Here is a 27,800-nt window from a genome sequence, read left to right as displayed (position 1 = left end):
AAAAGCGGACCCACCTTGGCTCACTTCTGTGACTATGACTTTCATTACTGAGTCTAGGCAGCCCAGCCTAGCTCACTTCTGTTACTGTGACCTCCTTTCCCGAGTCCACTTCTATCCTAAGGCCTACCTTTGTTTAACTATCCCAAGCGTTAATAAACATGCTCTAAAAATCACCTGGACTCGTGCCTTCAATTCTTTCCTTGAAGAAGTCAAGAGCCCACATACCTCAGACCGTGCCACAGCAGACCTGCCTCAGCCCAGTCCCTTCCTGGTGCTAAGTTGACCATGGGGAGTACATCTCAGGAGATAAATTTCTTGAGCCCACATGACTGACCGTTTCATTAAATAATACAAAACAAAATCATATCTGATAAGTGTCTACTATCCAGAATATATAAATAACCCTACAACTCAACAATAAAAACAACACAATCTAAAAATGGGCAAGGTATTTGAATAGACATTTTTCTAAAGGAGATATGCAAATGGCCAATAAACACAAGGAAATAGCTCATTAGTCATTAGGGAAATGCAAATCAAAACCACAAAGATACCCTAGACAGTTTTGCTCAGTGGATAGAGCATCGGCCTTCGGACTGAGAGGTCCCGGGTTCGATTCCAGTCAAGGACCATGCCCAGGTTGCGGGCTCAATCCCCAGTAGGGGGCATGCAGGAGGCAGCCAATCAATGATTCTCTCATCATTGATGTTTCTCTCTCTCTCCCTCTCTCTTCCTCTCTGAAATTAATAAAAATACATTTAAAACAAAAACAAAAACACAAGAGATAGATAATGATAGTGATGGTGAAAATGAGGAGAAATTAGAAACCTCATTTGTTGCTGGTAGATGCTACTGCTTTGGAAAACCGTTTAGCAGATCCTCAAAAAGTTAACATGAAGATATCATATGATCCAGCAATTCCTAGTTCCATAGCCAAGAGAAGTGAAACATGTGTCCTTCCAAAATTTGTACAAGAATGTTCATAACAGTATTATTCATAATAACCAAAAAGTGAAAACAACCCAAATGTCTATCAATTAATGAAGATATAAAATGTATATATAATCTAAACAATGGATTATTCAGCCATTAAATACATGAAGTATTGATTTATGCAACAACAGATCTTAAAAAACAGTATGCTAATTGGAAGAAGCCAGACATAAAGGGCTACATATTATATTATTTTATTCAGATGAAAAGCCCCAAATAGGCAAATCCAGAGAGAGAGACAGTATAGATTAGTGATTACCATGAGCTGGACAGGAGGGGGAATGAGGAGTGATTGCTAATGGGTATAAAGTTAATTGAACCTGGGACTCTTCAGTTCGAGGGCCACTGCTCTATCAAACTGGCTAGGGCTAATAGGGTCAATAAAGATATTTAGGGGGTTTTAATAGACATAAAAGTAGGCTATATATTTTATGCATATAATACTTCATCCCTTTTAAAAGTTGCTACAGGCAATACTAATCTATTTTCTCTGTGTAAAGATTAGTGTTTATGAGTATAGAATACTAATTTATATAAAACCAATGGCCCGGTGCACAGAATTCATGCACTCAGGGGGGGCCCCCCAGCCTGGCCTGTGCCCTGTCACAGTGTGGGAGCCCCACAATCCATCGCCCCAAAGAGGTAGGCCCCGCCCACCCATCCAGGGCTCCTTGATGGATTGCCCCAAAGAGGCAGGCGCACAAAGGCCTCCCTGTCCCCAACGCTGCAAGTCCCCACCCACAAGCACCTGCTGTGCACACAGCCTCCAGCTCATCAGTCGTTGTGTGAGAGGGCGTCCCAACAATTTGCATATTATCCTTTTATTAGTATAGATAAGATGTAAATTATTCTAGGTTAAAAGAGCTAAATTTATTTTTTTTAAGTAATAGTTTTAAAATACCATCAATTATAACTGCCCAATGGACCTAGTAGGACTTGGGTAGGCAGAATTTTTAGCAACCTTTATAAAAATTCAGTATCATTACACAGAATTAGAGATTGTTGTGATTTTTATTCAATTTGGTATTCTGATTAGAATAAGTACAGTGAGAAAAGTATACTTTACAAACAGTCCATTAAATCTACATTATGATTATGGCTTTACATTGATTGTATAGAGAGAAGAGTAACATTGGAATTAAGGCAATAACCGCATGTGCAAAACAAGCACAAGCCTGACACAGTCTTCAATAAAACATTCTTTTGGTTACATGATGGTTGACATCGCTGCATGCAGGTCAGCACTGCTTTGAAAGATAAGCTTTGAACAGCTTCATTCATTTAAAAAAATCCCTCCTACTGGCCCACGATGGCGAGCAGCAGCTTCCGGTAATCTCCGCTCGTGTCACTGGCAATCATGGTGCCCAGGGTCTTCTGGTACATCTGGCAGAACATCTGTTTTATTTGTACAAGATCAATCTGCGCGCAAGAGATGATATTTTTAATGTCAGAAAAAAGCTGCCAAGGCATTTATTCGAATTGTTTTTTGAGAGTGAAAAGGTCCTAATTAGAATCAAAGCAGAGGGGAAATAACATCAAGCGATTGACACTCTATGGTTAGCAACTACCCAGGAAGGTCGGATTCACTGACTGTAAAAATACCGGGTAAGGATGGTACGGGTCTCCTCTATTATTCCAAAAGTATTAGTCATTTAAAAACCATTTGATAATCAAATCGCTATTATCAAAAACACAGAAAATAACAAGTGTGGGCCAGGATGTGAAGTTGGAACCCTTGTGGATTGCTAGCAGGGCTGTGAAATAGGCAACCACTGTGGAAAATGGTATGGCGGGTCCTTAAAACAGTAACAAAATATAATTGCCAGATGAAACAGCAATTCCACTTCCGGGTATATACACAAAAATGAAAAGCAGGGACTCAAAATATATGTACCCATGCTGAGAGCAGCATTGTTCACAACAGCCAAAAGGTGGGAGCAACCTGAGTGTCCACTGACAGACGAAAGGATAAACGAAAGGTGGGATATACAGACAATAAAATCACTCAGTCCTAAAAGGGAAGGAAATTCTGACACAAGATACAACATGGATGAACCCTGAAGACATTATCCTACGTGAAAAAAACAGTCACAACAGGACAAATACAGGATATTTCCACTTATTTAAGGTACCTAGGGGTAATCAATTATAGGGACAGAAAACAGAATGGTGGTTGCCAGGGATTGTGGAGAAAGAATGGTGAGTTATTGTTTAACGAGTGGGGAATTCCAGGTGAAAAAATTCTGGTGGTGGTGGTTGCACAACAATGTGAATGTACTTAATGCCACTGAACTGTATTAAAAAAAAATGGTTAAAATGGTAAGTTTTACATTATGTATATTTTATTGCAACTAAAAAAAAATAGCTTGCATAGAAAATTTAGGTCTATGAACAAATACATAAAGAGCTTTTATAAAATACCCTATTCAGGCCTGGCTGGTGTGGCTCAGAGTTTGAGCTTCGACTCATGAACCAGGAGGTAAGGGTTCAGTTCCTGGTCAGGGCACATGCCTGGGTTGCAGGCTCAATCCCCAGTAGGGGGTGTGCAAGAGGCAGCCAATTGATGATTCTTTCTCATCACTGATGTTTCCATCTCTCTCCCTCTTCTTATCTCTGAAATCAATTTTAAAAAAAGATAAAACACCCTATTCTGGTTGTCCTTTTAAAGATAATTTACCTTTTTTAGTATAATTTAGCTGGATATGTATGTTTTCTTTCAATAAAAAATACCCAATAAATATTTAAAAATCAAAGAAAACATTTGAAGCTATATTTAGATAAAGAGACAAAGATAAATTTTTTGTTTTATGATTAGGAAGGTATGCTAAATTTCAGGAATTTTTCATAACCAATAAGATTAAATAGGTCTTTTAGACAATTTTTTACCTAAGTAAAATGAAAACCCAAAACCATCTTCCAACCTACCTTCAACTAGTAACCTAGTCCCTCCAGACCTTCTCAGGTGGGCACACCTCTTGGCTCTGCTGCCCCGCGGACAGTACAGCGGTCCCTTTCACTAAGCAAGCCTCTCTCCTGGAGGAAAGCGGCCGACGACCACCGCTTCACACGAGGCAGTGACAACGACAGCCTTTCCTTAACGTCTTCCTGAGGGACTGACAATCAACTGAGGCACTTTTTTTTTTTAATATATTTTATTGATTTTTTACAGAGAGGAAGGGAGAGAGATAGAGAGTTAGAAACATCGATGAGAGAGAAACATCGATCAGCTGCCTCCTGCACACCTCCTACTGGGGATGTGCCCGCAACCCAGGTACATGCCCTTGACCGGAATCGAACCTGGGACCTTTCAGTCCGCAGGCCGACGCTCTATCCACTGAGCCAAACCGGTTTCGGCCCAACTGAGGCACTTTTAAGAAATCAACATTCAAAATTAACTGAGATCAGACAAGAACAGAAAGGCTCACCTCACTCCGAGTGACCACGATCCGGACCAGGGTGGAGTCGTCGGTGCCGGCGCCTTTCATGGAGCAGTAGAGCCTCTCGGCGAAGAAGGCCTGGCGGTTCAGGGCGCACTGCACTGCAAGGCAGAGAGGCTTCAGGAACGCGCCCGTGCTCCGGGCTCCCGCTCACCTCTCGCCTGCCCGTGGTCCTTCCCCACGCCATCCTCTCGGAAACCGAAGCTGAAAATATTCTCCCCCTGGATTTGTATCACCTTTCTTTCTAGATGCACCAGACAAGCTACCTTCAATTCTGAAAGACTCCCCCTGGCCCCCCCAAACCCATTTCCTCTCCACAGATGCAACAGCTTAGATTCTTTGTATTTTTGCCCCTCACAATGAGAAGATATATAGCAACTCTGCCTTAGCAGTATCTCACTTAAAAGCAATGATGAATTCTGAATTCTAGGAGTCAAATAGAACATTTTCCCAGAGAAGGATATGAGATACAAATAATATAAAAGAGAAAACACAGATCTGAGCAATGATTTCAGAATAAGAAATCTGCCCTGGCCAGTGTGGCTCTGTGGCAAAAAAATCTAACAGGCATTTCTTATTAAATTAACTTAGCAAAGTCTCTTCCTGCAGACGGTAGAGAATGGTTCGTTAATAATTTAGCTACAATACTACAGTATTATTTGTAAGACATTCAATTGCTAATACCAATGTGTTACTAATACTCTCTTTAGTCCTATATTCTCCATGAGAATAATAGTTCCAGTTCATTAGGCTGAATATCAGGACACCAGAGATTTGGTATTTAATTCCAAAAGGGAAAAGAGTCTCCTTGGGCTGAGTAATTGAGAAGTGGTTTTTTGTTTGTTGTTGTGTGGTGTTTTTTTTTGGGGGGGGGGGCTCAAAAATGATGGTTTGTGTAGTGGCACTCATAGCTGCATAGTGCTTTCCCAGTCACCTTAATGGAAATGTTACAATCTATCATATATATATATATATAAACATGTATTTTTAAAAAATTTTTATTGACTGATTTTTAGAGAGAGAAAGGAAGGGAAAGGTGAGGCAGAGGAGGAGGAAAAGGGAAAGAGAAAGAAGGAGGAAGGGATGGAGAGAGAGAGAGAGAGAGTTGTTCTCTTATTGATGCCTTCATTGGCTGATTCTTATATGTGCCCTGACCGGGGACTGAACTCACAACCTTGACTTATCAGGACGACGCTCTAACCAACTGAGTATTTGGCCAGGGCTACCAGATACTCTTGCATAGTTCTCAAGAAGGGCACACAGAATAAACATCAAATAATTCTGAAACAACCCCAACTGATCCTGCCATGAACATTCACAGACTGGCTCCGCATCTGCTTAAGCAGATTCCCGGGAGGCTATATTATCATTACTTAATAGGAACAAAAAGCACTCAAAAGCTCACTCATTGAGAAGCAAAATAAAGCAAAACACAAAAGTATCTTACAGATGGCCTTCAAACCGCTTTCCACGCTTCCGGAAAACTCGCGGGCAACACTGCTTAACAAATCTCGATTAGCCACCTGCAGACAAAACGTTATCGAGTTAAAATATTTCCACACGTTAAAACAGAAGCCAGGCCTGCAAAATAAAGGCTCATACCCTGGAATAAGCCTCCATGGTAGCTCTCAGCTGAGGAAAGCTTCTTGTGGCAAGAATCATGTTAAAGCAAGACTCGTCTGTCCCCAGCTTCCCCTCGCCAGCTTGATAGAGTCGCTGAGCATCTTCCTGAGCCATCTGGTGGTTAACATTCTGGTTCTCATCACGGTTTCCCTGCAAGAGGCGGCAGAAATTGGAAGGAAGCGGTACAAGTCCTATTAAAAATGTTCTTTCCAATCTCGTCATTTATTAAAGATGAATGCCTAGCCCTGGCTGGTGGCTCAGTTAGTTGGAGCGTCATCCTGTACACCAAAAGGTGGAGGGTTCAATTCCGAGTCAGGGCACATTCCCTGGTTGGGGTGTGAGCCCCGATTGGGGGTGTGTGTGGGAAGCAGCTGATCAATATTTATTTCTCACATTAATGTTTCTCTCTCTCTCTCTCTCTCAAATCAATTTTAAAAAGTTTTAAATAAAAAGATTAATGCATTGAGTTTGCCATGCATAGTTTTCATTTCCAAACGAACTACTCGTGTAACTAGTACTTTATTGCACTGCCAACTTTGAATTTGAGAGTATGTGATCATGATTTAATGAGATTATGTTAAAATGAGAAATTTTCAGGGCTCTGAGATCTAAATTAAACCAGAAAAGGTTTCCATAAAAAATCATATACACATACATATGATTTATACACATACACACACACACACACACACACACACACACACACCACACAAACATACACAAATCTCTACTAGAGACATAAACCACCACTTAAAGGAAGACGTTATTCTCCTCCTCAGCAAGGATTTAAGATCACTATGCATTACACCTAACTCCTCTCTGTATTCATTAATGCACCCCAAAGCAGCGAGCACTTGCTCTCTGCCAGCCCATATTCTCCAGGGAAACAAACCGATGGATGTGCCACATGGGAGGAACAAGGTCTCTGCCTCAAGGAATTTAAGGGAGGGAACATAGAACATGGAGGCTTCATAAACTTCCTTTCCTTTCCAAGTGTAACCTTAATACGTAAGTATTTATTATGAATGTATAAATGAAAATGATGCATGAACTTTTTAGAAGAAGGTATAAACAACTCAAGTTCTGCTAGACTGTGCCGATTTGTATACCAAACTCTCCCGTAGGGTAGGAGGGAGGGCGGGAGGAAGGCAGCTGTGAGCCTGAGCAAGGGCAAAGCTTAGATGGGCAGTTGGTTTCACTCCAGAACAGAAATACAAGGGAAAGGCTGTCCTCTAGAGTCTCGGTGTCTGAGGAGCGACATGGAGAGGGCTCCCTGAGGTGAGAAACTGTCTTCCCAAGAACCCTGGGCACAGGGGCATGTAGGAGCAGATTCCAAGTGGACACCTGACTACAGCACAGGAGGCGGTGCTCAGGGACATTCCTCCCTTCTGCCTTTAGACTCAAACACACGCACGGCCCGGTTTCCTAGGAAGCCGTCCCTCTGCTTACGCCCTGGAAGCGGTCCCTTTGCTTTATACACCGGCTGGGCCTGGAACCCTGCAGAGACACTCCACACCTCATATAAAGTCTTCACCATTTTTTAGTGTTAAATCCGTTCCTGTTCGTTTTCTTCTTCTCGTTCTTTCTAATGCCAACCTCCTCCCCTGCTCCGTTACTGTTGTAGGTAAATTCCGTTTCCTCTCATCCACTTGTGTTCTTTTCTCACGTCCACACGCACACCCACTCACTCTGGCTCACTGCTTTTCCTGCAACTCCCTCCCTTGCCCTGAAGAGCCTCTCTACTTCGAGACCCCTCAGGGCTGTCCGACCTTGAGCACTAGCAGGACAGCCAGTACCTGCTGAGATTGAATCGGCATGCTAGTCTTTTGCATCATCTTGCTCAAGTAAACCCTCATTGTCTCGTTCCAAGCGTGTTTATAATGTCATTCCAAATACCCTATTTGGAGAATTTTCTGTCCCCTCTCCAGCACATCTGGGGAATCAGAATAAGGAAGGTGCCAATCACAATAGTTGTGTGAATCCTGAAGCACTTTTCTGCATTTCTGGCTCTCCTCACACAGTTCTTGCCCTACAGCACTTCCAGGGCACTCCTGCGTATCCGTCGTTAGTGGGAGAACTTAATGGGCTAAGCTCAAAAGCACAGACTCATCCCATCCCACGACACAGCTTCAAACTGATTTCTGATTCCTTTCCAAAGCCAGATCTACAGAAATAAATCTCAACAGTGACTACAGAGAAATTTGTATACTGGGTTCTGTGTTGTCCCTCTTAAAGGCGGCAGCATTCCAAGGGGGCTCAATATTAAAAGGAATGCAGGATGCTCACTGGCAACAGGCAGCAAAGAATGTTCCCTCCACCCTCACACAAACATCCACACTGTACTCACCTGGCACATGGATACAAGCAAACGTTCAAAATGCCCTGATGTATCTGACCTAATGTCCTTCTCAAGGTCTCGCCCAAATTCCGACTGATAACATCGGACAATTTCTTGGATTTCCCGATTAGTTCTTGTGCATAAAATTTCAATCAATACACGTTCCTGAGTTCCTGCTCCCTATGTGAAATAATGAAAGGAAGAATTACACAAAAGAAAAACAAAATCTCCATAAGTTATTAAATCTTACTGTTCCATCAAATATTTCTTTGGTCTCCAGACCTAACAAGCTCTATATAGTCAGAGATATGAAAAAATGTATGATTTAGTTGTCACTATGAATACAGAACTGCCACAATTTGGGGGGGGGTGGTGTTACATTAGATAAAACATTCAAAGTAAATGACATATAGTACCTTCATTGCATTCCGTAAACTCCAGGCATCATAATATGTGCTTGGCATGAACAGGGCAAGGATCAGTTCTTCCATATTCCCACTTAACTCTGACTTGAGATCTTTGATTAAATCCTGTTTAATTACAAGTATAAACTAAGTATATGTGCTCTCCAAATTTTGTTATTTACATTTTTAAAGAAAAATATAGAAAATGGAATTGAATTGTTTTATGAAAACCTAAATTTCACATCTGGATATTATACAATAAATAAGTAAATATATACATTTAAAGTTTGTTATACTCAAGTAGATGTATTTTATTCATTCTATCAATAAAAACTTAAATTCTTACTGTAGTTCCATCACTATACCAGGTACAAAAACAAGAAATACATGAAACAAAGAACAATTCAAATGAACAAAACGATGAACAGATATTTATTAGTATAAGAAATTGTTCTTGTTCTATGAGGAAGTAGAAATCCTCATGGTGTTCTTATTTGAAAAATAAGATAAACATCTAAAAAGAGATACCAGTATAAGGCAGCCGGTACTCCAGCGCCAGATGAGTAGGTAGGACAGAAATAAATAACAGAAAAAGTCAAAGTGAGCTACAGGATGCAAAGAAAGCTTTCAGTCCAGATCTTGAAGAGGACATAGAAATCAGCAGGCACAGTGGGGCCAGGATTTGGCAGCTGGCGCTGAAAGAAAACCCCTGAGTGCATCTTTTTCCTGGGACTGTGCCAGTGGTAGCTGTCACTCAATGGCACAGAGGAAAAAAAAAAATTAGCAGGCAAAGAGGAAGAAGAAAGGTATTTCAGGCAAGAAGGAAAAACAAACATGGAATAGAAAAATGGTTTCCCGCCTTGGCTATGCATTAAAATCATCTGTGGAATCTTTCTTAAAAACAAACAAAAATTGATGTTGAGGAAAATACTCAGGTTCTGATGTGGTGTTTTTTTGTTTTTGTTGTTTTAATTTTTATCAGAGTCATTCGATCCAAACTGACGACTCGCCAGGGAGCAAGGTCTCAAATGCTCCTCTGCACGTGTTTTCAAGTTCTAAAGGAGATTATGATGATGAGCTAAAGCTGAGAATCACTAGTGCAGGGGCAAGAATGACCAAAGCGAGTTCAGTGGGACAATAAGACATCCAATTCTGTTAGAGGGAAACATTTTCACAGGTGAGTAAATCAAAGTTATAACTATATGCTCGGCATATTACCTTGAAGGCTAAGCTAGAGAATGCTGAATTGGATTCTGCGTGCTGCAGGAGCCGCTGGAAACGTGTATGCAGGCAAATGGCACGGACGTGGCAACAACAGGCAGTATGGACTATGATGGCAAAAGAGGCTACAGAAGAGAACATTCAGCAATGAGGGAAACTGCACAGAGTAGCTAACTGAAGCCAAATCCTGGAGTTGTTTGTCGTGCAGAAAAAGGAAAAAAGGTCTTCTCGGCCAAGAGAACAACGTATACTAAGCACAGAAGTATACAAGGTCATGGTGTGGGCAGAGAACGGCGAGAAGTTCCATGCAATCGGAAACGGAGGATATGTGTAGAGGGAGGGAAAGGAGTGGAAGATGATGCCAAGGCCAAGAATGAGAGGGGCTCTGTAGAGAAGCCCGTGGATCCCACCCCACAGAGAGGAGAGAACCACGCTGATGATGACCGTGGTCACAATCTACTTTCTACGGAACATCTACCACACACCAGACCTGGTGTGAGGTGCGACATCATGGCCAAGGACTACTCTAGAATCAGAAAGCCTTTTAAGAGAAAAAATGAACACACTACTCCCGGGGCCTCTGGAACGGAGCTGTTTTGTTCATCAGTAATAGTAAGACAACAGTGTGCAACCTGACATGGACGCAGGGTCTACGGGTCACTGTTCACGCTCACTTAAGAAAAAAATTACCTTTCCATACATGGTCTTAAAAGCTGCTTTAATTTTTTGCCTTTGATCATTGGACCGGGTGGACACGACATCCACAATTGCCTGTTCGTCTGTCCCTGAAAGAACCAAACATGTTTAAGTAAGAATAAGTGCACTGGATGTTCCCTGAGGAAATCGCTTAAATGTTTATAAGGTAACTGGTGCCAGATCAAACAGAGGAATGTGCCCACGGGCTGACACATAAAGTTGGTTTATGATAGAAAGCTTATTTCTACTTTAATCACTTAAACTCATTATAAATAAGACAAAAATCCATTTTTCTTACCAAAGCCCTTCATTGCTTTACGAAGAATTTCTGCATCTCTCATAGGATCAAAGTTGGCAGCTGGTCGAATTGTTCCTTGAGTTCCCTGAGTCATGGCGGCAGGCTGAGAACAAGAGGCATAACATCCAAGTCCGTTACTGGGGCAATTATTTCACAAGATGTACATATACCAAATCATCATGCTGTGTACCTAAAACTAATACGGTTGTATGTCAATTACAGCTCAATAAAACGGGGGGTGGGGGGGAGGATATGAAAAAAATGTTCACCTTCTTTAATTAAAAAAAAAAATACAAACTAAAAATAAAAATCAAGGAACCTTTGAAATCTTGCTCCCTGGCATATGTCCTCAGTTTGGCTCATATAAACTCAGAAAAATTAAAAAATTAAAAATAAAAATCCAAGTCAGGATTTTCTGTTGGAAAGACAATTCAAGACTTCCCAGTCAAAACTCTTAGGCAAAGAGGCCAGTGTTTGCGTTTCAGGCCAAGGATATGAGCAATGGTCTCAGAGCTCATACTGGAACAGCCAGGAAAGACTTATCTCCCTCATGCCAACAGACAGTCAGCTACCACACTTTCAGGAGTCGAGCAAAGCTGGCAAAATTAGTGACAATCTTCCTGTGCCTTGCATCCCACTTGGAATTCCTTGGGATATAGGATATGTTTAGAGGCAAGGAGAGGAGTGCAAAGGATCAAGAATAAGCAGGGGCTATATAATGTGTCCTTGAATCCCACAGTAAGGAAAAGATTGAGAACCATCAAATTGTACTTGGAATTCCTTCTTGGTAAAATAGGAGGAGAAAAATAAATGATCCCTGGATAGTGTGAGATGAGTAGCAGTGTTTGATTTAAAGACAAGAATATAATAATGGCTTTAGTAAAACAGAACATGAGTAGCCCAAGGAGGTTTTGAATAAGCAATATAATTTGGTTAATATCTCTTAAGCTCCTCTAAGAGCCCTGATTATTAGACATAAAATAAAACATCGTATATTAAGAAAAGCACAAAAGGCAGCAGCTTCCTCTAGCCTGCCCGCTCTCTCTCTCTCTCTCTCTACAGTGTACTTTTTCTTTTTTCTTTTGGTTTAGTGCTTAGGCTACAAGTTTATTATCCGAGAGTATACTTTCGCTTTTTGCTTTAATAAGCCTTGCCACTATTAAACTTCTCCGAAAAAAGGCACAAATGAAAGTGATGATTAGAGATTCCAGGAGGTACAATATTCTTCATAGATTTTATAAGGAAATAAACCAGAAAGCAAAGTAGATACTATATTTTTAAAACAGAAATCTATGAAGAAATTTTTAAAAATTACCGGATGACAATACCACAGTAATAATTGTTTCAGGCAAGAACCATCAATGGATGTTAAAATTAGTGGGTAAAAGTTTGATCAAAACCAATTATTACCAGTAAAAGAATAAGTCAACAATAAGTGCCTACTGGTAGGATACAGTGGGAACACAACATCATTTCTGTGGTATTCTTGCCCAAATGGCATAACCTGAATTTAATCATGAGGAAATATCAGATAAACCCAAATTAAGGAATATGACACAAAATAACTAGTACTCTTTGAAAGTGTCAAGGTCATGAACAACAAAAACTAAAGACTGTTTCATATTAAAGGAAATTTAAAAGACATGACAACAAATGCAATATTTCATCCTGGATTTGATTCTGAACCAGAAAAGGGCATTGCAGGGACAATTAGTGAAATGGTTGGATAATAGTATCTTATCAATGTAATTTCTTGATTTTGATCACTGTACTATTTTTATGTAAGAAATTAACATTTGAAGAATCTGAGTCTAAAGGGTTTACAGGAATTCTATGTATATTTTTTGCAATTTTTTTAAGTGTAAAATTACTTCAAAATTAAAAGTAAAAAAAATTAAAAATGCAAAACTATGAAACAATTCAATAGTTGTCCTTTTTTAAAAATATATTTTTATTGATTTCAGAGAGGATGGGAGAGGGAGAGATAGAAACATCGAACCTGGGACCCTTCAGTCCAGAGGCTGTCACTCTATCTACTGAGGGCATCAATAGTTTTCTTAAAATATTCACATCAGAGCTTAAGACTAGAACGGCTTGGCTGGCGTGGCTCAGTGGTTGAACATCGACCTATGAACCAGGAGGTCCCAGTTCGATTCCCAGTCAGGACACATGCCTGGGATTAGGGTTCAATCCCCAAGGGGGGGGGCATGCAGGAGGCAGCTAGTCAATGCTTCTCTCTCATCACTGATGTTTCTCTCTCTCTCCCGCTCTCCCTTCCTCTCTGAAATCAATAAAAAATATTTTTTTTTTTAAAAAAGAATGGAATGAAACGATGATATCCTACCACATTTTTTTAAATTCAACTTTAATAATGTATTTTATTTAACCCAATAAGTTGTTTATTAAATTTTGCTTATTAATTTTATTCTCTAAAATATCATTTAAACATGCAACTGACATAATTTCAAATACAAAACGATCCCATTGCTCTTTAGGTAACAGAAGCTGTGTTTATTAGACTCATACCCATCAAATACAGTAATGTGCCAGCACCTGTGGGGGCACAGTAAGTGGGATGGAGGGGACCAAGCCATCATTCAACGAACATTTGCGGTCAATAATTCCTCCCACTCCTTCACACTCTTTCAGCAACATTTTCTCCTACCCATTAGCTTTACCAACCAATCCTTCACTAGTTTCTAAGCCAGGAATGTTAAGTAGAAAACTAACAAGAACTGTGTGTATAGTGGTTTTAGGAAAAAACTAAAATTATTTTACTTGTTGAGAATATCCAAGTATAAATTTTTTTTCAACATATTGCCTTTACATGAGTCTTTAATGCATCAGGAAACTAAGGAAATTTCCTGTGATGTAATCACTGTCACTAACATCCTAAGTAGGGAAGAAGCCTTTGTTTATAATATACCGGACGAGATAGTGAAACTAACCCTCATCAATTACTGTCTAATTATTCTCATATCCCGTCATCTCATTCTTTCTTAAAAAAAAACAACAAAAACTATTCCATTTTGCATCTCTAGGAAAAACTGGTTTTGTTTATTCTTTGTTGAAAGTCTAATTTGAAGTGAATCTTCATCAAGGATACTCATCCTTTCGGCGTTATACTAAGTTCAGAGAAATCAGGGTCCATGCTGTTGAGGTTAAAACTCTAAGGGGAGATTTCTCAGCACAGCAAAGTCTACACTATCTTCTGCCACCAAAAGTTCCAACCTTTGATACCCATTTGATTTCAATCTCCCTGCTGAAAAACTACCATAAACTTACTACTGGGTTCATCAAAAGAGGTTACCTGACCCAACTGCCCAAATAAGACAGAAACTTTCTTTACATCTTCACACACACACACACACACACACACACACCTACCTCTACCGGAAGATTCTCAGTGGCAGGGAAGTCACCCCTCACAAGGTACCCTATCCCACTCCCACCTAAAAGCTCTTCAAAACATGCCACTCTGCGAATTCCATCTATTAGTTTTAGCTCTACCTTAAGATGGTAATTGTTACACAAAATAAGCTGCATGTGTATGTTTTACTTTTAGTGCTTTCTGTTTAAAAATCTTTTCTCTTTCAGTCATAAAATGTCTCTAAAATTATATGCATACTTCAACTAAAATTTAAAAATTCTCATACGAATTATCAAAAATACCTAAAGACTTATAACTCACAACTGCAACAATGACAAAAGGACTGAAAACAATCTACTACATGCTTTGGAGGAATGTCATTTGCTCTATCAGCAAAGCAGCACTGTGTAATGGGAAAACCACTGGTCTGAGAGTCAGAACAGCGAGGATCTGGTCTCAGCTTTGTCTTTCACTAGCTGTGTGGTGTGGCCCTGGACAAGTTTCTTAATCCATCTGGAGCTAAAATTCCTCAAATCAGGAAAGTAAGCCAGAAAATGGCTAAGGTATTTTTCTTCAAATACTGTAATCAATCCCTCTCCCACCTTAGCCTTAAAAACGCTTGAAAATGCTAATCTTTATGAAAAGACAGGATAAAAAGAAATAAGCAAATTGCCTTGGCCAGGTGGCTCAGTTGGTTGGAGCGTCATCCTGTACACCAAAGGTGGGGGATTTGATTCCCAGGCAGGCACATACCCAGGCTAGGGGTTCCATCTCAGGTCGGGGCACATACAAGAGGCAGCCTATCGATGTTTCTCCCGCCCTCCTCTCTCCTCCCCAGCTTCTTCCTCCCCCTCCACCTCCCTCTCCTTCTTTCTCTCTCTAAAATCAATAAACAGCCCTAGCCGGTTTGGCTCAGTGGATACAGTATTCTCGGCCTGCAGGCCAAAGGATCCCGGATTCGATTCCAGTTAAGGGCACATACCTTGGTTGCAGGCTCCTCCCCAACCCAGGACCTGGTTGGGGTGCGTGCAGGAGGCAACCAACCCATGTGTTGCTCTCTCGCTTTCCCTCTCTCTTCCACTCTCCCTAAATTATCAATGGAAAAATACCCTCGGGTGAGGATTAACAAAAAAAATAAAAAACAAAATAAAATCAATGAACATATCCTTTGGCAAGAATAAATAAATAAAAGAAAGCATAAAAGCACACTGCTTATGTTCCTGGTAACTTGCAAAAGATATAAAGAGCTAACATTGCAATTAAAGAATAAAAATGTTAAAACAAGGAGCTATACAGAGATGAGGCAAAGATTTGACATACAGGAGACTTTCTGGGGCTATTGAGAAATCAACTCAACAATTAATTGGTTACCATGTTTAAAGCGCTGCCAAGCACTACAGGGACATAAAGGTAAACCAGAATACAGCTGAGCCCCAGGAAGTGGTGAGAGACAAATACACAAGAAATGAGAAACAAACGAAGGCTTATGTAGGGAAACTAGAAATTAGTGAAGAGCAGAAAACCTTACTCACTTCACTGCTATTGTCCAAAGAAACAGGAGAGAAAACAGGATAGGAAGGAAAGGATTCTGTATTGATCTGAAAGAAGAGTGGAGAGTTATAAAGGTAAAAATGGAAGACAAAACCACACTATAGGAAACAGTGCCAGAAACACCAGTCACCCAAGTTGGTATTTATAACTGCCAGTGGAGGAAGAGAAAAAAGAGCTAAAACCCATGCTAAGAGCCCAAGCGAATCTCTATGAAAAAATTATAAGTATTAGCACCTGTGAGAAGGGACCTAGGTTTGTCTTATCAAAGTCATCAGGCCACTACTCACAGCAGATAAACCAAAGAGAGCATGGGGTCTATCAGAAGCAAAGTTTAAAGTCTTAGGTGATGTTATAGAACGGCGACTTTCAACCTTTCTCATCTCATGGCACACACAAACTGATTACTAAAATTCTGCAGCACACCAAAAAACATACTATCTTTTCTGCTGATCTGACAAAAAAAAAAAAAGGTATAATTTGTATTCATTCATACTGGGTGGCTATGGTTGTGTTGGCTGTTGTCGTTTTTTTATTTGACAATCTAAGGGAAAAGAGGTCAGTGTCCCTGACTAAAGAATCAGATACTGCGTGTTTTAAAAATTCCTGTGGCTCCTGCCCCGGTTGAAAATCGCTGTTATGGACCATCTCATCCGCTTCCTGTGGTGCTCTAATGTGGCCAAGGAGAGGGGCTCTTCTTTGGCATTAGTCAGTTACCCCGACTAAACTTTAAAGGCAGGAGCAGCCCTAACCGGTTTGGCTCAGAGGATAGAGCGGCGGCCTGCGGACTGAAGGGTCCCAGGTTCGATTCCGGCCAAGGGCATGTACCTTGGTTGCAGGCACATCCCCAGTGGAGGGCGTGCAGGAGGCAGCTGATCAATGCTTCTCTCTCATTGATGTTTCTAACTCTCTATCCCTCTCCCTTCCTCTCTGTAAAAAATCAATAAAATATTTAAAAAAAAAAAAAAGGCAGGAGCAACAATACCTGAGAAGAGTAAGGAGCTTGTCCTCCAGGATACTGAGAAGGCATCTGTCCTCCGGGATAGCCACCTACACGTTTGAAAACATCCAGAAAAACAGGTTTTATATGGCTTAATTTTTCAAAACAGCACTGGTTATTATGAATTATGTAAATATATAAGAACATTCCCATGTTATTCACTAGGATAATTTTTCAGTATAACTTACTAAATCTACAACAAACTAGGTCATAAGAGCCTTTTCTAATATTCCATGTCCTACATCATAGCCTAACAAATACACTTTTCTTTAAAACACTTGAGTCATATTAAATTCTGATTCCATCTGGAGAGGATGTGAGGACACAGTTCCGGGGGTGGTTTCCTCTGTGGTACCGGAGTGAGCAGAGAAGTTCCACAAGGTTTTGCTTTTTTGGCTTTAGGACATTCTTTTTTTAATTGAAAAAGTGGGTCTTATTTCAATCTTACTAATTATATTTTTCCACCAAATTCATACATTTCATGAAACCATGTACTTAAATTTATTTACAAAGGTACTTAACACAAATGTTTGTTGACAAGCAGAAACTAATCTCTCTCAGTGGCCACTGAAAAATTCACACTATCATGCTGGGGCTGTCTCTGCACAGCAGGTACCTACCAGGTAGGGGGCCCTGTGCTGGGACGCCTCCAAAAGGCTGTGTATAGCCAGGAAAGCCTGCTCCACCTGGCGGGGCTCCAAACCCTTGGCCTGGAGGAACTAGAGAAAGAATCAACTCTAGTGACAGTTCTCATGACTAAAGACAAAACTTTAGAAAAATATCTACTATTAACAGTGAGGGGGGGGGAAAGGTGCTATTAATGCTTCTGGCCCCTATTGGTCTAAATTCAATTTCTCACCAACTCCTTCCCCATTAAAAAATAAACTTAAAATTTTACTTCATTCATTTGCCTTAGTAAATTACCGTATAAAAATGCTAAGTTACTTTTTTCCCCTCTGGACAAAGCTATTCTGAAGGTCACAATCATGCTAACTGAAATGCCTTAATCTGCCCTGGCTGGTGTGGCTCCGTTGACTGAAGCATCATCCCATGCACCAAGAGGTGGCTGGTTTGATGCCCGGTCGGGGCACATGCCTAGGTTGCGGGTTCGATCCCATCCCCGGAAAGGGCGCAACAGGAGGCAACAGATCGATGTTTCTCTTATACATCAATGTCTCTCTCTCTCTCCCCTTTTCTAAAATCAGTAAAAATATATCCTCCGGTGAGGATTAGGGGGGGAAAAAAAGCCTTAATAGCTTCTAAGACTATAAATAATCAAACTGTTAAATATTGATCTTTTATTACCATGAGATTTCTCCCAATTTCTTTCCTAATTTTTGAGCTTGCTCCCAGTTGCTAGCTCCTGAGAACGTTTACCTTCTATGTTGCCAGCTGTGTCCTTGCTGTCTAAGGCGGAAAGTAGGCCAAGAGCTATGCTGACCTCATACGAAACAAGCAGGAATGAGGAGGATAAAGGGGAGAAGGAAAAAGTGCTGTAGCAACCAAACCACCACGATGCCTCGGCCCATCACTCACCTCCTGGATAGGATGGGGCCCCTCCTGGCTGTGGGGCGCCAGGGTAGCCCCCGGGGGCTGGATAGCCACCGGGAGCAGGGTAGCCTCCAGCTCCGGGGTAGCCACTACCTGGCGCTGCTGGGTAGGCACCTCCTCCCATGGGAGGAAAGCCACTAGGATAAGGATACTGCCCAGGAGGGGGAAACGATGACTCCTGACCCGCCGGCTGCAAAACCAGAAAATATTTTCAAATGAATGTGACCCTAGAGAAATACGACCCACCTAAAAAAGGGAACCAACAGCTGTGACTGTTAAGGTCTAGCTTGTTCTTTTTACATATTAAAAGCCCATTAGAAGGCTTGGTATCTTACCCTAGTTTATGAATATCCTATATTTTTCAGGACACTTGTCTCTCAGAACTCAGTTAAATTTCATTCTACGTTGTCGGGGCGTCTGTTTCTCTATTTGGGAGTAAGAACCAGGCTCCTCCCAAACCCTCAGGAACAGGTCACAAAGCTCATTAGTTCCTTCAATTTCCTAGCACCTAGAAATATGAGAAAGATCCACCTCTCCACACTAAAGTAAGAAAGTCCTCGTTCGCCTGCAACACACCTGGACCTGTTACACAACAGAAAAATAAAGGTGACCTGAGTCACACGTGGGTTCAGAACAGACAACGTCTAAGAGAGGCAGAGACTGTCAGGTGTTCACTCAACTTCCTCCCCTGGCCACAAAGCTAGACTACATTTCCCAGACCGCCCTGCAGTTCAGTAGGACCGTATGACCGAATACCGGTGAATGAATGCAGGCAGTGACAGACACCACTTCCAGCCTGGCCCCTAAAAACCTACTCTCTTTCCTCCTCTCTCTTTTCCTTCATCTGCAGCTGAAGCAGAGGGTCCAAGGGGAGGACCCCAAGGTGCTAGGGTGACAGAGCCAATACTTGGAAGGGGCCCGGGAACCTGAAGACCACCTGGAACAAAGGCTTCTCCCCGCCCCTCCCTCACCCCCCGGGCTTCCAGGAGCCTGAAGGAAGAAATGAGCTTTTCTTGAGTCCAGTCACTGGGGTGGCTGAGTTGTCTGTTTCAGCAATTACCCTACACTGACGAAAATGATTGCCAGAGCCCAGTGTAGTACACAGGCATCTGGAAACATAGTCGTAATTCTCATCTCTCCTCTGATAAATCCAGCTATGTATTCACTTTACATAAGGATACACACATTATCATTAATCTGCAGGCCCCTCTTCCTACGCGCTGTCAGAAACAAGCCCTGCATTCTTATGAGCGTAAAACTGAAATGCGTGATTCTCACTTAGGCCTCAGCTGTAAGTTTAGTCCTCAGAGTACAGACATCAACCAGGCAGAACTTGACAGCACGTTGATAAAATGTACTCCAAACACTAGTCTCAGGACTACAAATCAAGGACCCTCTAATCCACTGCAATCTGTTATCTCTGAGTCAAGACCTTCCTAGTTATTTTAAACCTTCTAACACAAGGGTTAAAGAACAGTGACTCAAAAAAAAACAACAAACACAAACCAAACGGTGACTCACGGGATGAATTTAGCTTACACACATTTGATTGACTCATACAGCATTTAACATTTAAAGAAAGTAATTCCCCCGTAGAGAGCCAAGTGTGAAAGGCCACCACATTGGGGGGGCGGGAGGGGGGAGGGGATGGAGCCAAATGGGAAGAAATAAAAAAAAAAAATTATTTTCCCAATTTTTCAAATTGGGTCAATTTCAACAAAATCCAGATTGCTTGTTTTACCTGACGAAATGCAGGGCCTGGCCTCACTGGGCCTGCCTCCCCGCGTGGCCATAGCAGACTGAGGCCGAGAGCTGCTGGCTTTCCGCAGGGCATGCAGATGCTCTGTCCCCCACAGCACCCTCCTGCACTCGGGCACGGGGATTGGCGAGCCCTGCTCTGGCCTATCTGTCAGCTCGGTCAAGGGCTAGTCCTACAGCACCTGCTCCAGGGAATGAGCTATTTTAGTATTTAAGGGGCAATACTTACAGGGTATCCAGGGAAAGGTGGGTAGCCCGTGGGGGGATAGCCTGGATAGGACATTCTGTAACAATAAAAAAGTCCTCTGTGATTTCTTATACAAGTTACAGCCTTTGTAGACATATACTGTCATAGGATCTTATAAAAAAATACACCTTCTTTCAAGAGTCTGGCTGGCATTCAAATGTGGGTATTGGGGCTGGTAAAGCAACGCTGATAACGTGTTTCTTCATCTCATCATTGGTACCAATTGGGTTAGGATAGCAGAGCAAGTGTTCCAACACCATTCTCCGCATACCATACAATTCTTGTCGTATCTCAATACTACCAGTACTTCTATTTACGAACTATTTTCTTTTAAGCCAGTTTATTTTTCACTTAAAACTATTTTTAAAGTTGCTTTATATTACTTCCATACAGGGAAAACGTGAAATAGTCTTCTTGCCACAAAGAGGAGGTCACATGGCCCCCGCCCAGCCCACCCCCCTCGGTGGGAGCCTGCGGGCGCCTCGGCTTCCCCCAGCCTCGCGGGGACCGGCCAGCTTCGGGGTGATCGGCCAGAAGCCGCTCTCCTCCCACCCCCCCAGCCCCGCCAGGAAGCCACGTGCCCGCAGCCCCGTGCCCGCAGCCCCGAGCCGGCCAACCCGAGAGCAGGGACGCAGCGGGGAGCCCCGCCGAGAAGGCCCGGGCGGAGCAGGAGGGGCCCGGCACACCCACCGCCCGAGCAGTGGGTCCGCATCCGGAACAAGGCGCCGACCTGCAGAGACTCGCGGCTCGCTACCCGCCGGTGGGTTTCGGTGCGAGTTGGAAGCAGCACCTAGCGGCGGGTTCGGAAGCCGTGTTTTACGAAGCTAATGGGATTTGCTGCAGAAGACATCACAGTGTATCCACCCACGGCGTCTTCACGTGCACCCGAATGTGCAGCACAGGAGCCGTGCAGGTGTCACCCTGGGCCGGGATCCATGTCATGGGCCCAGTCAAGCTCACGGCTGCTCCTCCTCCGCGCGCGCGGCGTGGAAGACATTCATGGCGCGCCGTCCACAGACATGGATGGTGCTGTGCGTCCTGGCCGTGGAGCGGGACCTGGGCGGGCCAGGGAAGGTGTTCTCCTCAACGCTGTCCTCGCGGTGCCAGCACATCAGGCCAGGTCTCATACGGAGAAGGGCTGGGCGCAGTTCCCCGAGTCGGGTGTGTCCTGGCTAAAGCACAACTCGAGTGGCCTCGTCTTCATGCTCTGGGGCTCCCAAGCTTAGAGGAAGGGTAGTGCCATCCACAGGAAGCACCATCGCATCCTGCAGACCGCCCACCCCTGCCCATCCCTGCCCACTGTCCGTGTACAGAGGGTTCTCTGGGGGCAGACATTTCTCTAAAACCAACGAGCTGCTGCAAAAGTCTGGCAAGGAGCCCATCAACTGGAAGGATCTGTGACCCTGAAAAGGGGGGAGGGGTTCCCCTCCAGGCAGTTTCTAGAAGCTGCTGTTGAAGTATTTGTCTGTGACGAAGTTGAACTGAGAAAATAATTGCCCTAGTGATCCTTACCACGATGCACACCAGGGAGGGAGAACGGTTCAGTAAAGGGGCCATGCACCAGGCTGCCCAGGAGGCCAGGCTGCCCAGGAGCGGCAGTGCTATCAGGCAGACTCTGTGCCCTGTGCCCACGTGTCTGTCTCAGGAACTTGGCTTTGGCTTAGAAGACACATCAAAGTTTTGGGAAAGGAGAGGAGGTCAAATTCCTTTCTGGACTCTCCTCCCCTCTGTTTCCTTTACGGCTGAAGATGGAGAGATAAGCACCTTTTTAGTATCTCAGTCAGCTGCTGCTCGCTTTTACCTGTAGGTTCAACGTTAGGTTATAAGGTGTCAGGTGTTTTTATATAGAAAGGACCCCTTGGCACATGGGCCAGGTCCACTGCCCTTTGATCCTTTAGAGCCCTCAGGCCCCTCCTGGAAGGAAATGGGATTTTTGTTGGCCGGTTCCCAGGAATTAGGGGTCAGTTTCCTGATCGTAGCAGAGGAGAAAATTCCTCAGAACAATCCCTGCTGCGAGCCTTCAGACTGGTGAGGCCAGGAGAGAAGTGGGCCGGGCCTTGTTTATACTGTTCTCTGGGTGTTTCTAGGAATAAGCAGTGGAAGTAGAACAGGAGGAGAAAGGGTTTTGTTTTGTTTTGTTTTTTTAAGAAGGGAAATGGTTTTCTCCCATGTGTATCTTGAACTGGGAGAAAAGGCAGCATAGTGCTAAATGCTGTTTTTTTTTCTGGACTGAAATCACTTTGGGATACCATTTTCTGCAACTCTGGGGAATTTCACTCTTAAAAAATACTTATATGCTCGGCCAATGTGGCTCAGTGGTTGAGGGCCGACCTATGAACCAGGAGGTCACAGTTAAATTTCTATGTGGATGTTTTGTATTTTTTTAATCCTTTAAGAGACCATCTTTATTAGGGCTGAACCTCCATCCTAGCTCCTGTTAGAGATGCTGTTAGCCGGGCTCAAAGTTAAACCTGCAACAGTTTGGTAATAAAAGGTTGTTGAAGTTTGAAAAAAAAGAGAGAAGGTAACATTGAGATGAATATGTAAATATTAAAATACTCCCACATGCCACAGAAATCCTCTTATGTAGTGATATAACCACATTCTGGGAAACAATGTTATAATGGATAAGAGTTAACATATAGTCATAGATACCTGGATTAAACCCTACCTTTACTTTTATAAACTTCAGATTTTGAAAAATTTCAAACTTATTAAAAAATAAAAGTAACATATAAGAAACCCCACAGCCCTGGCCAGTTTTGCTCAGTGGATAGAGCATCGGCCTACAGACTGAAGGGTCCCACGTTCAAGTCGCAGTCAGGGCACATTTCCGGATTCCAGGCTCCACCCCCAGTAGGGGACATGCGGAAGGCAGCCGATCAATGATTCTCTCTCATCATTGATGTTTCTATCTCTCTCTCCCTCTCCCTTCCTCTCTGAAATCAATAAAAATATATATATTTTTTAAAATGAGGATAGTGTATGGAGCCTCTGGGACAACGTTAAGCATACCAACGTTCACAACATGTAGTGCTGGAAGGAAAAGAGAGAGAGCCCGACTGGTGTGGCTCAGTGGTTGAGTGTCAACCTATGAACCAGGAGGTCACTGTTCAATCCTGTCAGGGCACATGCGGGCTTAATCCCACATGGGGGGGCATGCGAGAGGCAGCCTATCAATGATTCTCTCTCATCATTAATGTTTCTGTCTCTCTCTCTCCTTCTTCATTCCTCTCTGAAATCAATTTTTAAAAAAAAGAAATTGAAAACCTATTTGAAAAAATGACAGAAAACTTCCCTAACTTGGTGAAGGAAGTACACATACTAGTACAAGTCCAGGAAGTGCGCCCTAACCGGTTGGCTCAGTGGCTAGAGTGTCGGCCTGCAGACTGAAGGGTCCCGGGTTCGATTCTGGACAAGGGCATGTACCTGTGTTGAGGGCACATCCCCAGTGGGGGGTGTGCAGGAAGCAGCTGGTCGATGTTTCTCTCTCATCAATGTTTCTAACTCTCTATCTCTCTCCCTTCCTCTCTGTAAAAAATCAATAAAATATATTTTAAAAAAAAGGTTGACCTTGTCAGTGAAGATAAAAAAAGATAGAAGCTAGTTAGAAGGTTTTTGTGTGCAATTAAATACTCATTCCCCACCAGATCACCCTTAATATCCCATATCTGTCAATAGTACTGCTACTTAAATTACCTATTACTCCAATATAGTAAGTAACCCAATACTATTTTTCTCTTCTTCTTTGAAATGCCTCTCCTATCCTTTCAGTCATTTCTATTCTCACGGCCATATCCTTAGACCAGGTTTTCATTGCTTGATGCCCATTTTACTAAAATTACTTCATTTATTTGTTTATACTCTCATACTTCCAGTTTTCCTGGGCACCATCACTAGGTGAACGTTCCTAAAATGCTGCTCTTTCCACGTATTACTTTTCAGGTCAAAACTCCTCAATGACTACTGCTGGAGTATCGAATGAAAATTCATTAGCCTGACAGTCAGATCTCCTTACTACTGGTTCCAATTTATCTATTCAATTTATCTTCACCAACACCTAACTCCCAGTGCGAAATCTCTACCACCTGAACCACTCTTAGCACATCTCTGCTTAAACCACTGTTATCTTTAGCTGACCTGGCCTCAAGCCTGAGCTCACTCACCTCTCCTCACTCATCCAGCTCAAATCTTTTCTCCCTTCTTTGAACAATGTACTAGATAAAACAGTACTTCTTTAACTTTAATATATATGTGAGCCCCTTTGGGAATCTTGTTAAAATGCAGCCTCTGATTCAGTAGTTTTGAGATGGAGCCTGAGATTCTGCATTTATAACTAAGCTTCCAGAGGCTGCTGCTGCTGGTCTGAGAGTCATATTTTGGTACTAGAATATTGACATGTCCAGATCTACCATTTAATTTGCTGATTTTTTCAATATGTGTTTTGGCTCTTCTCCCCAATATGGCTGTAAAGGATTTGTATTATTTTTATATAAAGACCCCAAACAAATCCAAATCAAAATTTATAAAAACCCACTATGTAATATGCACTGTCCTAGGTGCTGATAAAGATGAGAAGGTATCATGCCTTTTGAGTATACAATATAGAAAAATGAGGTAATAAGTTTAAGTTATTATAGTGTCTCTTATGACATAAGCACAGGATAGAAGCTGAAAACTTGCTAAATTTAAAATAAATGGGCATATACTGAGTCAAATTTATCCTATATAATCAAAGTCTAATATGCTAAATGTCCGGTCATCTGTTCAACCAAAGCATAATATGCTAATGATATGCTAAGGATGCTCAACTGCTCGCTATGATGTGCACTGACCACCAGGGGGAGCACCACTCAGCCAGACTGCTGTGGGGAGCGGGCCTAAGCCGGCAGTCGGACATACCCCAAGGGCTCCCAGACTATGAGAGGGCACAGGCTGGGCTGAGGGACGCCCCCCGAGTGCATGAATTTCATGCACCAGGCCTCTAGTAAGTTAATAAAAAAGATAGTAAGATATTAAGAAAACTGATTCAGTTCTAAAATAGTTATTTGATATACAAAGGCCTGGATGTAAAAACAGGAACAAACTAAAATGTTTTTGGCTCTCTTCTTCTCTAAGCCTGGGTGGTATAAGGAGTAAAGGGACAACAACATCTAACAACAGTCAGACCATTTGAAAATAAGTTATGAAACACATACATAACATTTTTAAGGCAACAAGTAGTTACCGTACCAAAGACTACAAAAAAACAATTAAATTTCTAAATCCCAGGAATTGTTCCAGTGACAAAGTCCTATTTCTGCATTTCTTAAATTTTACCTTTAAAGGGCTAGAGGAATTACGTCAACAAGAGTTTAAAAACAGAATGAAAATAAAGACTATCTGCACATGAGAAAACTTAATGCAATTTTTAAGAAAGTGAATCTGGTTACATTTTGAAAAATGTAATTACATAAAGAACTAGAACACAATTCCATTTCCAGAGATGTATCTTATAGAAATATTTGCACAAATAACACATATATGTACAAGACTATTAATTACAGCACTATCTATAATAGAAAAAAGTTAAAAACAACCTAAAAGTCCAACAGTAAGGGACAGGTTAAATAGATTATGGATAGTCATACAATGAAGTGTTATGCAGCTACTGAAAATGAGCAGCTCTTTTTTTTTTCTTATATATTAAATTATCCCTAAGTCCTAGTAAGGGGGTGTTGAAAATGACATAGGTCATTTGCACCCAAATGTGGAAAGAAATACGTTTACTTCCTTGAACATGTAGAGAATACCCTGAAAGTCCCCTCAAGGAAGTTGAAAACCAGTGGCTGCCTCCAGGAAGGAGAGCTAGGACATAATGTACCTTTAACTCTTTTGGAATTGGGCAAGTATCATCTAATCAAAAGGTACATTTCAAAAGCGTGTGTAAAAAAGCTTACACAAACCCCAGGGTGACTTAAGAAATTACTCAACTTTGCCCAAAGCATAGTAAGGCCATCCTGGTGAAGCAGAGCTTTTCTTTGTAACATTCTCCCTGGGAAACTGCATTTAAAAGACTAGAAAATCATTCTTGGTTCTCCAAAACCATCTCCACCCAGTGAGTCAGCAGCGAAAAGGGGTGGGCCTCACTATGGGAGTGTCCGATGGCATGAAGCCCAGGAACCCAAGAGGCAGCTGCTGGAAGTTTAGGAAACAAATAGGAAAAGGAGTGAACGATACGATAATGGCCAAGAGCAGATACAATTTCCAAAACCTGCCTCTCGGAAGGGCCATTTCCATCAGTCAGCAAGGGCCACGGGGTACAGGGCAGGAGGCACAGCTGGCTTCTGCGTGGACAGGCAGGCAGCCACCGTGGAGTGAAAAGCGGCGTCCACTTGCCGCGGCCAGAAGGAACCCTGCCCCGCGCCTGCCCGTCTCCAGCCGGCGGCACTCATGACACTCAGCACACGTAGCTGGGCCGATCGCTTTATCAGAGCAGCTCCCTCTCGGCCGGCAGAGCCAGGGAGCTCACAGGCAGTGGGATGACTTCTCTCCACCCGCCACGCGCGGCGGACGCGGCCATTTCCCCTGCGCGCAGCGCTCGCGGGGACCGGCTGGTGCGCACAGCATGCGCGGGCGGCGCCGCTCCGGGCGCGGGATCGGATGGGAACGCGCCTTCCCGCAAGTTTCCAACAACTGCCCGCCGGGCCGGCGCACGCGCTGCGTCCAGCGTCCACTCGGTGAGCACAGCGCGCATTTCCCGAGTTTCCCCAAACCTGCTGTGTCACCGGGAAGTCCCGTCCCCAGGCCGGCTCGGCTCTGCGCGCTGCCCGCCGCTCCTCCCAGCCGCCCCGAGGCCCCGGCCCGCGCCGCAGCCCCGCACCTGCGGGCCACCTGCCCGCGTGCGCCCCGGCCCCCCGGCCTCCGCCCGGCGAGCGGCCCCGAGAACCGGCGAGCAGGGCTTCCCGTCTCCGCCCGCCGGGCGGCCGCCGCGCCTACCCCACCCCTGCACTCCGGGCAGGGGGTCCGGAGACGCGCACCCCGAGTCGCCCGCCACCCGGGAAGCCCGCGGGCCCCTGCACCGCCCCGGGAACGGGGACGCGCGCGGGGCCCCATTTCCCCGACGGCCCGGCGCGGGGCCTCGAGCGGCCGGGGCGAGGGGGCGAAGGGGTGGCCGGGGCAGGGGGCACCGCTCCTCACCTGACACCGGGAGCAGCGTCACAGCCCAGCCCAGTCGGCGGCAAGATGGAGCCGGGGGCGGGCCGCGGAGGGCGGGGCGCGGGGGCCGCCGCGCGGCCCGTTAGCAGCGCCGCCGCCGCAGGGAACGCCCCTGGGCG

At 43.5% G+C, this 27,800-nt stretch overlaps 1 protein-coding gene and 1 pseudogene across 5 annotated transcripts; one reads left to right on the top strand and one right to left on the bottom strand.

Annotated features, from left to right (window-relative positions):
- Window positions 1-1,985: 1,985 nt before the first annotated feature.
- ANXA7 (annexin A7) lies at window positions 1,986-27,800 on the bottom strand. Of its 5 annotated transcripts, none has more exons than XM_059662383.1 (14): window positions 27,664-27,800; window positions 20,467-20,521; window positions 18,465-18,669; window positions 17,549-17,647; window positions 16,914-16,978; window positions 15,913-15,978; window positions 11,011-11,113; window positions 10,707-10,801; window positions 8,808-8,921; window positions 8,401-8,571; window positions 6,033-6,203; window positions 5,878-5,953; window positions 4,419-4,531; window positions 1,986-2,412 (listed from the first exon to the last, which is right to left on the bottom strand). In XM_059662383.1, the coding sequence occupies exons 2-14, from the start codon at window positions 20,518-20,520 to the stop codon at window positions 2,290-2,292; spliced, it is 1,455 nt and encodes a 484-aa protein (XP_059518366.1). In that variant the 5' UTR covers window position 20,521; window positions 27,664-27,800; the 3' UTR covers window positions 1,986-2,289. The 5 variants fall into 5 exon arrangements, with proteins under 5 accessions (XP_059518366.1, XP_059518367.1, XP_059518369.1 ...); XM_059662384.1 differs by lacking the exon at window positions 27,664-27,800 and adding an exon at window positions 20,613-20,899; XM_059662386.1 differs by lacking the exon at window positions 17,549-17,647.
- Window positions 20,920-21,936, top strand: LOC132214600 (uracil-DNA glycosylase-like; annotated as a pseudogene).

The sequence above is a fragment of the Myotis daubentonii genome, chromosome 13 (genome assembly GCF_963259705.1).
Source record: "Myotis daubentonii chromosome 13, mMyoDau2.1, whole genome shotgun sequence".
Lineage (NCBI taxonomy): Eukaryota > Metazoa > Chordata > Mammalia > Chiroptera > Vespertilionidae > Myotis > Myotis daubentonii.
The sequence above is the reverse complement of the archived record's forward strand: the minus strand, read 5'-3'. Positions and strand labels throughout refer to the sequence as shown.

Coding starts and splice junctions, on each gene's coding strand:
- ANXA7 (XM_059662383.1), bottom strand. CDS start 20,520: ATGTCCTATCCAGGCTATCCCCCCACGGGCTACCCACCTTTCCCTGGA. Junction 8,922..10,706: donor TTAAGACCATGTATGGAAAG/GTAATTTTTTTC, acceptor GTAATTAAACAG/GATTTAATCAAAGATCTCAA. Junction 4,532..5,877: donor AAGCGGTTTGAAGGCCATCT/GTAAGATACTTT, acceptor TCTGCCTTGCAG/TGCAGTGCGCCCTGAACCGC.